Source organism: Saimiri boliviensis, chromosome 18 (genome assembly GCF_048565385.1).
Source record: "Saimiri boliviensis isolate mSaiBol1 chromosome 18, mSaiBol1.pri, whole genome shotgun sequence".
NCBI classification, from domain to species: Eukaryota; Metazoa; Chordata; class Mammalia; order Primates; family Cebidae; genus Saimiri; species Saimiri boliviensis.
In genome coordinates, this window is record NC_133466.1 from 12,522,900 (window position 1) to 12,534,486 (window position 11,587).

Consider the following 11,587-nt stretch of genomic DNA (forward strand, 5'->3'; position numbering starts at 1 on the left):
TTCCTGAAGTGTGGCGGGGGGCCGGATAAATGGCCTCAGGGGACCGCATGTGGCCCTCGGGCCATAGTTTGGGGATGCCTGAGCTAGAGGTCCAGAAAGGTCCAGCAACTCACTGGAGGATGCTCAGCTTGCTCAGAGACCTAGATTTTTAAAGTCCTGGACCAGGTCTCTTTTCACTATGGCAGATTGCATATCAGGACCCTAGGAGTTACTCAGAATTGAACAAAATCACCAACAGATGAATGGATAAACAAAATGTAGCACAGACCCACAACGGAATGATTTCGCTGTCAGAAGGAATGAAGTAGGGATGCATGCAATGTGACGGAACCTCAAAAACATTATGCTAAGTGTGAGAAGCCAGTCACAAAAGGCCACATATTCGATGACTCCATTTATATGAAGTATCTAGAATCAGTAAATCCATAGAGATAGAAAGTAGATGGGTGGCTGCCAGGGGTGGGTGTGGGGGAGTGAGGCGTCACTGCTTAATGGGTCCGGGTTTCACTTTGCAGTGATGACAATGTTTTGGACCAAGATCAAAGGAGTGGCTACATGACAAAAAAAGGAAGGAGGTGAAATTATGATCTCAATTCACAGAGTCTCTGTATGCCAAAAGTCTTTTCAGAATAAAAGTTTAAAAAATAAAAACATAAGGTGTGACTTCTTTCTCTTAACAGGAAAATATTAAATGTAGGAGTGAGGCCTACGAGCTAACATGTTAATGCCACTGAAACTATTCACCTTAAAATGGTTAACTTTATGTGACGCGCATTCGAACTTAATTAAAACAAAGAAGTGTGAATGAGGTAGGAAGAGCTGATGGGTTAAACACTAAAAGGTGGGTGATGACAAGCAGATTGGCTGTGGAGGGTGAGGAAGGGCAAGAGAGGGGCAAAGAAAGCCAGCCCAGGGTAAGGTGGGGAAGAGGGCGGCCTCCTGGCTGTGCTAGCCTCACGGGCTGCCTGCGCCTGCTGTGGTCGCCTGCCAGCACCCAGCCTGCGCTGTCACTTCCTTCCCGTGCTGGCTAAGCCACACTGTCCACCAGTGTCTTCATTAGCACCGCTGCCTTGGCCTGAACAGCCCAGAGAGATCAGAGCTGGAGCCGATGTGGAGTCCCATGCCCAGCTCAACCCTTACACTGGGCATCTGAGGGGCACAGGTAGAGGGACCAGCAGGCCTGGCCCTGAAAGGGTGGACTCTCCTCAACAGGTGGATGAGGGGAGGGAAACATCAGGTGGGGCTTGGGCTTCACAGGCAACTTTTCCTTCAATCAGTTTCTTTCTGATCCTGGCTCTGTCCTTTAAAAGGACTGAGGTCTGGGCCAGGTGTGGTTTATGCCTGTAATCTCAGAACTTTGGGAGGCCAAGGTGAGTAGATCACCTGAGGTCAGGAGTTCGAGACCAGCTTGACCAACATGGTGAAACCCAGTCTCTACTAAAAATACAAAAATTAGCTGGGCATGGTGGCATGCATCTGCAATCCCAGCTACTTGGGAGGCTGAGGCAGGAAGATGGCTGGAACCCAGGAGGCAGAGTTGCAGTAAGCTGAGATAATACCACTGCACTCTAGCCTGGGTAACAGAGCGACACTCTATCTTAAAAAAAAAAAAAAAAAAAAAAAAAAAAAAAAAAAAAAAGGACCCAGGTCTGTTTTCGATGTAGAGCATGGGCCTTCCTTGTCCATCACACAATGCAAAGGATATTCCCTGAGAACTAACTGTGCATCAGGCTCAGTACCAGGCACCTCAGGGCATGCAAAGATGAGAGCAGAGGACTTGTCTTGCATTGGGGGTTTTGGGAAGTGGACACTGTACAGAGTTCAGGGACAGTGCTGAGTTGTTCCTTGGGGTCCTGAGGCATACAAGCCCCTTGTGATCTGCAGGACAGGTCATGTCACCCAGAGTAACAGAGCCCGTACCCCATGGGACCTCCCAGAAGATTCCATGGGATGACGCCTATGCAGTCAGGCACCTTCTTATGTTTAGCTGGGCATGCTTGGTGTGCCAGGTTCTCTCTCTCAGGCCCAATGCCCTGTGAAGATGGTACTAGCATCAACCCTACTTTACAGATAAGGAAGCCAAGGCATAGAAAGCTCATGTCTCTGGTCCAAGGTCACTCAACTGGCAGGGCTTGGCCAAAGCAGCATCCACCCCACACCCAGCCACCCCTTCATGGTCTCCATGGTGACAGCTCCGGTATGGCCTACACATTCCTCGATGCTTGGGTTGGGGGAGGCTCAGCTGTGGGAGTCTATGCCCAGCAGCAGGGGCACCCTGGGCAGGCCCTAGGACCCAGGGCCTCCATTCGCTGCTGGGACCAAGCAGAGGGTGACTCCTGGGATGTTTCATTTAATCGTCATAGCAACACAGTTATCAGGTGCTATTATTAATTACTCTATTTACATAAGAAGAGAGGATCAGGAAGTTCTTGTAACCTGGATCACTGTAGTATCAGGGCCTTGGTCTGAATCCAGCTGCCCTGGATACAATCGACGTGCTCACCAGCCTCTAGGTCCCAGTGTCCCCCATCAGTGCAGCAGGAGCTTTACACTCCCACCTTGTTCCCCACGCTCTCCAAACCTCCTGACTCCCAGTGTGCCATTTGTTCATTCATTCATTCGTTCATTCATTCATTCAGTTGTTCTTTTTTTTTCTGAGCCATTATATCTAGCAGGTAGATACAAGGATGTCCAAACCACAGTTTTCACCCTAGGGAAGCCTCACAACCAAGAACTCCTTTCTAGAACTGTCTACAGTCCACTTCAGCAGAGACCCGTGAATTCCGTTAGTGCACACAGGACACCCGGAGAAGAGCTGCTCTCACACATCACAGCCTCCCTGCCCGCGGGGGCCCCCAGGACCTCTGCTCTGAGATGGACCAGGGCACCCAGAGGGGCTGGGTATTGGGGCGAGCCTGAACTGCCTGCAGAGCTTCTGAGATCACCCATTATGGCTCTATTCTACAGTTGAGGAAACAGGTTCAGAGCTTCAGAGAGGCCCCTCCAGCCCTGCTCTGAAAAATAAACTTCTGCTGCCAGAGCTGAGCATCCTAAATTGCTCGTGGTCCTGTTTGCACTGCGTTGCACCGCGGCCCTTGCATCTGCGCTCCGGAACTTTTGCCTAGAAATCCGAAGTGTCAGAGAGGCAGGTTGGTCTGGGAGGGAGGCAGGGGGAAAAGCGAGTCCAGGCCGGTAAGGCTTAACAGATCCCCAGCTCTCAGGTCAGCCAGGGTAGAAGTGGTAAACTAAGATGCTCCCCGCCCAACGACACTGGGTCACAGGACCTCCAGGGCTCAGCAGGGCTCAGCGGGGCGGGCGGGACGGCCTCCAGAGAGGCTGCTGCCTTGCCCTTCCAGGCCCTCGCGGGTGCAAGCACCGGCGAGCGTGGATCCGTGAGCACAAACTCGAGTGCATGAGTCCCTGTGCTTGAGCCTGTGGGTGTGTGGCCTGGTGTTCAAAAGCCGGTAGCAGGTCTGTGATTGTGGGCTCAGGCGCATGGACCTGGGTGCTCCCTGGGGCGGCTCTTTGGGCCCCACACGCATGTAGGTGGTTCTGGAGAGCTCTGCGTGCCTCCGTTTTGGGAGACCTCCAACCCTTCCCACAACCAGCGGACGGATTATGGCCGCACCGACGCCGCACTGTCGCCAAAGGAGAACCGCGCGGTCCAAGCCAGCTGCTTCGATCCCGGCGGGTGCGGAACGGGTCTGCGGAGCCCGGCCACCCCTCAGCACCCGCCTCCCTTTAGCCTGTGCGGGTCCGGGAAGCCAGGGCAAGAGAGGACACCAGAGCGCAGATCAGAGCGAGTTCCTTGAGCAGTCTTCCCCTAGAGCGGCAACGTGTCCCCAAATAAAGACGCGGCCTCCTCACCCAGAGCCCCGCCAGATCGTTTCCTTGTGGACCGCGCCCGCTTTCGGGGTTTACAAACTGAGGGCGCGCTCGCGCATCTACCGGACCTTCGGCGTTCTGTAAAGGAGGGTCTGAAGTCCCCCGCAGGAGACGCGCACTCGCAGCAGCCGCGGGACTGGCGCAGGTATCGTTCTGGTCCCTGCAGGCTCAGTTGGCGACCCTTTTCCTAGAGACTGCCCGAGGAGTGGAAGGCACGACGGGGCGGGGAATGCGGCCCTGGATTCCACCTGCGGCCTCAGGCCGGCAGGGGCGGCAGCTGTCCTGGCACTAACGACGGCCCCTCGCGGGGCGCGCGGACCACCCTAATGAGGCTCCGCCGCGGCTCACCTGCTCCGGCCCTTCCTCCGCCCGAGCCCGCTAATTGCTAAAGCCTGTGCGCCCCGCCCGCCGCCCATATGGGGGAGTCGGGGACAGATGGGGTCCAGGAATGGGGCGGCGGGGTGGGGGGAAGCACTAGGAGCGCCACCTAAGGGGCGGCCGGGGTGGGGAGCAGGGGGTGGCAGCAGAGGATTCCCCAGGCAGCAGCTGAGCCAGAGTCTGGGAACTGCAGGAGTGCGGGCCTCTTGGCCCCTTGGGGTGGGCCCTGGATTACAACAATCCTGCCGCCTTCATTTACTGGCTGTGTGCCCTCAGCGAGTCACTTACCCTCTCTGTGCCTCAGTTTCCTTACTTGTAAAACGGGACAATAATAGCACCCTCCTTCAATGGTTGTAGTGAGAAAGGAATGAATTGAGGCTCTTCAAGCTTTCTGCGCCCTGCCTTACCCCAGCTAAACTTCAGTCAATATTAGCTGCCTCCTCTCCAGGCCTACTTCACCTATTAATATTCTGAGTTCCCCGGAGGTTCGGCCCGGCCCTGCCTCCCTCCTCCCAGCTTTGCCTCTTCAGTTCCTCGCTGCAGCCCTCCACCGGGACCCTCTTCCACAAACAAGCAGTCAGCAGCAATCCCCGGGGCCCTAGAGGAGAGATGGGGAGTAAGGTTGTAGCTGTGGATGATCCCCATCTCTGCCCTGCCTAAATGGCCCCCTCACTGACAAGGAGTTAGGGCTTAGCCGCAGGGATATAGCCCCTGAGCTGCTGCAGCCTCCAAACCAGGGAGTGACTGTGCTCACCGATGCTGTCCCACGTCCCTCTCCCTAGTCAGGACGGGACCAATGGGACCAATATGGCAACCACTGCTGTGAATAGCCAGGCTTAATCCCGGGTTTCCCTTACAGTTTTACAGAGATAATAAATAAATGGTCACTCTTGGTATTGGGTGCTTGTCAATAACCCCTATTATAACCTATAACCCTTTCTGGAACTGTGGGATGCTTATGTGGGGAAGGGGATACTAGGCACGAAATCTGCCATGTAAGAGTGACAAAATGACAGAGCAGGTGGAAGGGGACTCCTTTGCCCCTCCCAGATGAAATTCTAGGAAGCATCAAGGTGAATACTCAGTAGAAGTCCAGGCAGATTGCTGGGTAGATTCTGCCCCAAAGGGAGACAAGACATTTTCCACCACTAGTGTGTTTTGTCCCTAAGAGCATCTAGGGGGCCTTAAAATTCAATATCTTGGCCCAGGGGCTCCTCACTGATCCCAGTCAGGGAATGAGAAGGGCAGGTCCCTGGTGGATGGCTGTCAGAGCCCCAAAACACCACGGGTGTCCTTAGTACCCATGTCTTCCTCCAGCCACATTACAGTCCCTGGCCTCACTAGGAGTGTGACAGCTCTGTGTGTTTGCTTCACTCCTCTGTTCACTGCCTGCCCCCAGGGTGCCGAATGCCAACTCCACGGGCATTAAAGGTGAGTCTTTCAACCGAGTCTAGGGGATTGTCATTTCTCTGTGGCTCCTGCCCACATGAGAGAGTGAGGAGCCCAGGGACAGTGCCCTGGGGTGCTGAGACCAGAGGATAAGGCTTGGGTTCTGCCTACTGGCCCCTTGGCTCTGGTCAGCTGAGCTCCCAGGATCTTAAGGAGGGTTGGAGAGAGTCTCAAAGACTTGGAGGGTGGTGAGTTCCTAAACCCAGAGGCACCGCAGAGCCACACAGTAGAGCTGGAGAGGAGGCTGAGCTGCAGCCCAGCCTGTTGAAAATTTCCCAACGAACCCTCCCCAGAGGGACTCAGGATGTTCCAGGGCAGACTGCACCAGATCCCAGAAACTGTTACCTCTTTCCCTCCTCCTCTCTCTTGATGAGGAGCCCGGTACTGATAAAGAGCCCACCGAAGTCAAAGTGGTTGCACACAGTCTTATCCTGCCCTAAACCAAAGCCCAGCCGCTGGCCTGAGTTCCCCACCTTGGCCCCCACGAGTCCAGGGCCACCCTCGGCGAGTAGCCACCTGCTTTGTCGGATGCGCGCTGCGCGGCGCTTGTGTATGCCACTGTCTTCCTCCTCCACGTCTGGAGATGCTCCAGTCTCATCCACCATGGTCAAGACCCCCAGCTGGGTGCACAGTTTAGGCGGCTGGTTCGAAGGATGGCCCAAAATGTAGATGGACAGAACCCCCCCTTCTTCAGAGAGCCTCGTCTTGCCTGGCCTGGCTGGTGGCTAGATGCTGCTGAGAGCTTGGGAGCAGGGATGGAGGGAAAGACTTGATTTATTGCCTTTTAACAACTGTATTTCTATGTAGACACCAAGCACACTCAGATCCCACACCAGCACACCTGCCTGGCGCTGGGTGTGGAAGAGCCGAAACTGCCATCAAGACCCCCACTTCCACCGGCCAGATTCTCAACTCCCACTGGTCTAAGTTCCAGCCTCCTGAAGTCCCTTTTGTGTGTGTCTGTGGCTACAGCTGGACCTAGTTTTGAATTCTTTGCGAGTTTCACTTCAAATGGGATTTTGGAATAAAAACGACCTTGCCCTTCCTTCTTCTTGGATTCTCATGGCGCTGTTGGGGTGGTGGTGGCAGGAGGCTTTCCACCCCTCCGCAGCCCCCAGCCACTCAGCTTCTCCAAATCCCTCCCAGCCTTCACAAAAAGCCAAGCCCATCGGTGAAAAGCTAGGCCTACAGCACCTGATCCCTGGGCACTTGCTGTTCTGTCTGCTGGAGGGCCAGGAAGTGCCTGTCCCTTGCTAGGGCACAGAGCCATCTTCAAGTCTAAGCAAAGGGTGCCTGCCTGGGTGAGCGAGGCTCAGCAATGTGACCCAATAAATGGGGTTCTGACCAGGGAAATCTGCACGCCCAGATCCAGGGGCCTTTGGCCAGTGGACACCAAAAATATTGTCAAAGAGAGGGCCCTGGCCAGAGGACGTTCTTACTGTGCCGGTACCCGCTGTCCTGCTGTCCTTTCAGGGGCTCATTCTCAGGCCAGCCCTGGGGCGGAGAGACTGCGACAGGGTCTGCCCTGTCCTTGACCAGGAAAGCCAAAGTTTTTTATTTCTACCCAGAATCTCTCTTCACAACTACATCTTAAATTGGCATCACAGGTTTGGATTTTGAGAACCCAATGGCCAAGGGAAGACGGCGCTGACCCCAGGAAAGAGCAGAGGCCAAAGCGCTGCCTGGGCTCCTCCAGGCAGGGCTGAGCACCCGACCCTTTGCAGTTCAAGGGGCAGGGGTGGGAGTGGAGGTGGGGGGGGTGGAGGTGGGGTGGGGGGTGGGGGGATGGGGAGGCAGCGGATGGGGGAGGGTGGTGGAGATCGCTGAGAAGGGATGGAAGCGTTAGTGGATTCTGCACCAAATACTCCGGAATCGCTTTGCTGGGAACACCACTGCTCCGCAGAACCCAGGTCTGCAGCTGATGCCAAGGAAACCCGTTGTGGGGAGGGTGTGGTGGGAGACCGTCTCTGAGCAGAAAGGAAATAAAAATCGAACAGGAGAGGAACCCTGGGAGCCCAGACCTCCCCCCACCCCCACCGCCCGCCCCGCCAAAGGCGCAGCACTCACCCCCAAGTCCCAGAGTTCGATGCTCTGGAAAGGAAATGTCGGCTTATAAACGAGCTCAATACTCGAAGAGACAGGCAGTTCCGGGTTAGGCGTCGGAAAATAAAAATAAGGACAAGCAAGTTGTGGAAAACACCCGGAGGATTTGTTCAGAACATGTTTGAAAGATAATACATGTGTGTCTCTAGTGCCAAACTGGGGGAACAATCTCCAAATCCCGCCTACGCTATCGCGTCCGGAACCCGTTTCCTGGGTGGCACACGGATGGAAATCGCCCGAATTCACTTTAAATTTTATTTAAAATCTCAACACTCAGTCACTTATTTCGTTTTTGCAACCAAACAAGTAATAAATATTATTTAGCACTTTGTTTTTACAAAAATAAAACAGATGATACACTCTCTGCGAGGGGCGGCGCGATCAGAGAAAGAATGTTACACCGCGACGCTACGAAGCCCAGGGTGCAACGCAGGCAGCGCCGAGGCCGTTTGCAAACGCAGGAAGACGTGGAGTAGTTTACCGTTTGTGTTAAATGTGGCAAAAATAAACCAAAACAGAGGAAAGCCGGCTTAGACTCAGGTAGGGCTGGCAGTCACGTGAGCAAACAGCTTAGCATCGCGCACTTACCTCAGCATTGATATAGTTACACATCCAAGAAAGAAACTTTTAAACAGCCAACAGAACCCGCAAATAACCCAAGCTGTTTTCACAGCAACTGCCTTTTAATTCCGTTAAGTCCTCAGGTATCAAAATAACCAAATCACTTTGTGCTTAGAGAAGGAAAGATGAGAAGGTGGGGTAGTTTCGATTTTAAAATAATAACTAAAATGCACCCGCCCTTAAAATCGGCAGTTTGGGGTTATTCCAATCCACAAGTGGTTCTACTCTGAATGTCTGTAAACTTGATCATCCTGTTGAAGAAAGAACATCCACAGATTTATTAGAAAACCGTATTCTCCCAAATCAACGAGAGACAGGAAGGAACAGCCACAGTTCGTAGAGGGTGTGGGTTGACCCAGATATTGAGATTGGATATGACCGTAAGTGCTTCTGGTACCAAACGCCGGCTTCTAACTAACTTGTGGCCCCTGACCTTGGGCCAGGGACGACCCTGCAGGGCGCGGCCAGGCCGTTGCTTCTGCGACGGGACTACCAGGAGTCTCCCACAGGCCAAGAAAGGAGGAAGGGGAGCAAGTTCCCACATGTCCTCCTCCCTTAACACTCTCCTCCGCCAAGAAGTGCGGCCAGGGCCGAGTCTGGAAGTCAGGACTGGCTCTCAGGGAAACCAGTTTTTAGAATCTTCTCCCGGAGGTCGGGCGGAGTTCGAGTGAGGAACGAACATAGCGGTACCTTTTCACAAAACGGTGTCTACCGGACCAGCGCAGATTAAAGCCAGAGAGGGCTCGATCAGGTCCCGTAGCGAACATCCCCCTCACTCCCCACTGCTCTGTGCATGCCCCCATTGCTTGGGTTCCCAGATGCTGGAGTCCCCACCATCTCCCACCCCCAGTCCACGGTCCTGCGCCCCTCCCCGTGACAGAGCTCCCGAGCCCAGCGCCGGCCAGTCCTCGCTTCCCCGCGCCCCCGGGCTTCCCTCTCGCCAGAACGCGCCGGCGCCGGTCGGCTCACTTGGCATCGGAGGTGAGGCGCGGCAGGCTGCCGGCGCCCATGGCCGACACGTGGTGGTGCGGCGGTGGCACCTGGCACATGCTGCAGGGACAAGGCATGCCGCCCCAGTGCTGGAAGCCCCCGCTGCCCCCGCTGCCGCCGCCCCCGCCCCCCAGAGGGGCGGCCGCGGCGGCAGAAGGAGACTTGAGCAGGCCGTGTGGGGGACGGATGGAGCCGACAGACGACAGCCCGGAGCCGGGCAGAGAGGCGCTAGACACTGCCGCGGCGGCAGCGGCCGCAGCAGCCGCGGCGGCGGCGGGCGGCAGGATGGGGTGGTGCACCGCGGGGTGATGTGCTGCGTGCGCTGCGGCTGCGGGGTGCGCGGTGGCGGCGGGCAGGGGAGCGGAGTGCGCCAGGCCGCCGCAGGCCGACGGGTGGAAGCCAGCGTGATGGCCCCCGTAGATCTCGCTCACCAGTCGCTTCATCTCCTCCAGCGAGTTGGTGAGCATGAGGATGTAGTTGCGCGCCAGCAACAGCGTGGCGATCTTGGAGAGCTTGCGCACCGAAGGGCCGTGCGCGTAGGGCATGACCTCGCGCAGGCCGTCCATGGCGATGTTGAGGTCGTGCATGCGCTTGCGCTCGCGGCTGTTGATCTTGAGACGAAGCTGCTGCAGCTCTGGCTCCGTCATTTGCTTCTTGTCCTTCTTGGTGGACGATGCGGCCGCCGACGACGTGGACGACGAGGTGCTGGACGAGGATGACTTGAAGCCACTGCCTCCTAGCTTGTCCCCAGGATGCACGCCTGCCGAGCCCATAGCGCCGCGCAGCTCGGCGCTCAGCTCCGGTGGGCAGTCGCTCGGCGTGGACGAGGACACGGTGCCCCCAGTGAAGGCGCTGCCGCTGCTGCCCTTACTCCGGGCCGGCAGAAAAAGGTCATCGGGCTCTGGTGACGACGGGCGGCTGGACACCAGGCTGGCGTCCGAGTCCATGGCCCCGGGGAAGGATAATCGTCGCAGCTTTCGCGGGGTTTTCCTTCCCTGGGACTCGAAAACTTCATGAGAGGAGGAGGAGAAGAGAGAGAGACAGAGATAGATAGAGAGATATCAGTGAATGAGACAGAAAAGCTGCTCCCGCCTGCACCGCAGTACGGCAGCGCGGGGTCCAGGCACAGGTGGCGCGTGGCTCCTTGTCCGCCTCGCTACTATCTCTGCAGCCTTCCTTTTAGCTGCACGCGGGTACCTACAGTTAAGCTCTCTTCATCTCCCCTGCGCTCTCATGCAACAGGTTATTTCAGGGAGCGTTGGTGACCCTCGGGGTACGGGTGGCATTCTAGGGGCTTCATGCTTTCAGTTAGGAATGGGAAAGCTGAGCCTCCCGGGCTGGAATAAACGAGTGGGAAGTGAGGACCTTTCTTTGGGGAGGGTGAAGAGCTAAATAGGGAACTAATGATTTGGTTCCTCAAACGGATCCACCTTATCTCCATCGACACCGCGCAGCAAACACATGCACACGCACAGGCACCCAGAGCCCGCCTGGGGCCCAGATTCCATGCGCTGCGTCCGGAGACCACCGGAGCTCACCAGCTGACTGGGGCTTGGGCAGTAGGAGCTTTGGTCGCCCCGACTTCTAGCTTTTGGCGAGGGGTATGCAGCGGTGAGTGTGGGAAGGACGGAACAGCAAAGTCGTTCTGGCGTACTGGCCCGCAGAGGAGGGACCCAGACCCCCTGCATCGGAGCATTCTGGGTCACAGCGGAGTTGAGGAGCGTAGGTCCCTGGGATCTAGGCTGGGACTGCTGGGGGGCGGGGACACTTACTGTGGATGCGATTTGAGGAGCTCGCTCCTAAAAGCCTCAGCGGAGAACCTGGCACCAGGCGCTGGTGTTGCGTCGGTCTATAATGAGCATCCGCACCTTTCCAGGCTCGGCCGGTTTTATAGCCCGTTGGCAGCGGCGACGGCGGCAGCGGTGGCCGGGGCGGGGGCGGGGAACAATGTGCGAATCTTGGAGGGGCTGCAGCGCCAATGAGCTGGGCCCGCCGGGGGGCTGGGAAGCTGACGTCACCGGGGCTAATTCCGCTCAATGAAACTCTCCAGGCCCGGCACACGCCTCCTCCCAGCGCACAACCAATGGGCGCCCCTGGCCGGGAGATTCTTGGGGAGGGACTGGAGGAGGGACCCGAGGAGGCAGTGAGAGGCGAGGGGGAG

The 11,587-nt window shown here is 56.5% G+C and overlaps 1 protein-coding gene across 1 annotated transcript; it reads right to left on the reverse strand.

The window, feature by feature from the left end:
• Positions 1-8,056: 8,056 nt before the first annotated feature.
• Positions 8,057-11,366, reverse strand: OLIG2 (oligodendrocyte transcription factor 2). The gene is made up of 2 exons (XM_039480516.2): positions 11,199-11,366; positions 8,057-10,435 (listed from the first exon to the last, which is right to left on the reverse strand). The coding sequence occupies exon 2, from the start codon at positions 10,371-10,373 to the stop codon at positions 9,402-9,404; it is 972 nt and encodes a 323-aa protein (XP_039336450.1). The 5' UTR covers positions 10,374-10,435; positions 11,199-11,366; the 3' UTR covers positions 8,057-9,401.
• Between the last annotated feature and the right edge of the window lie 221 nt (positions 11,367-11,587).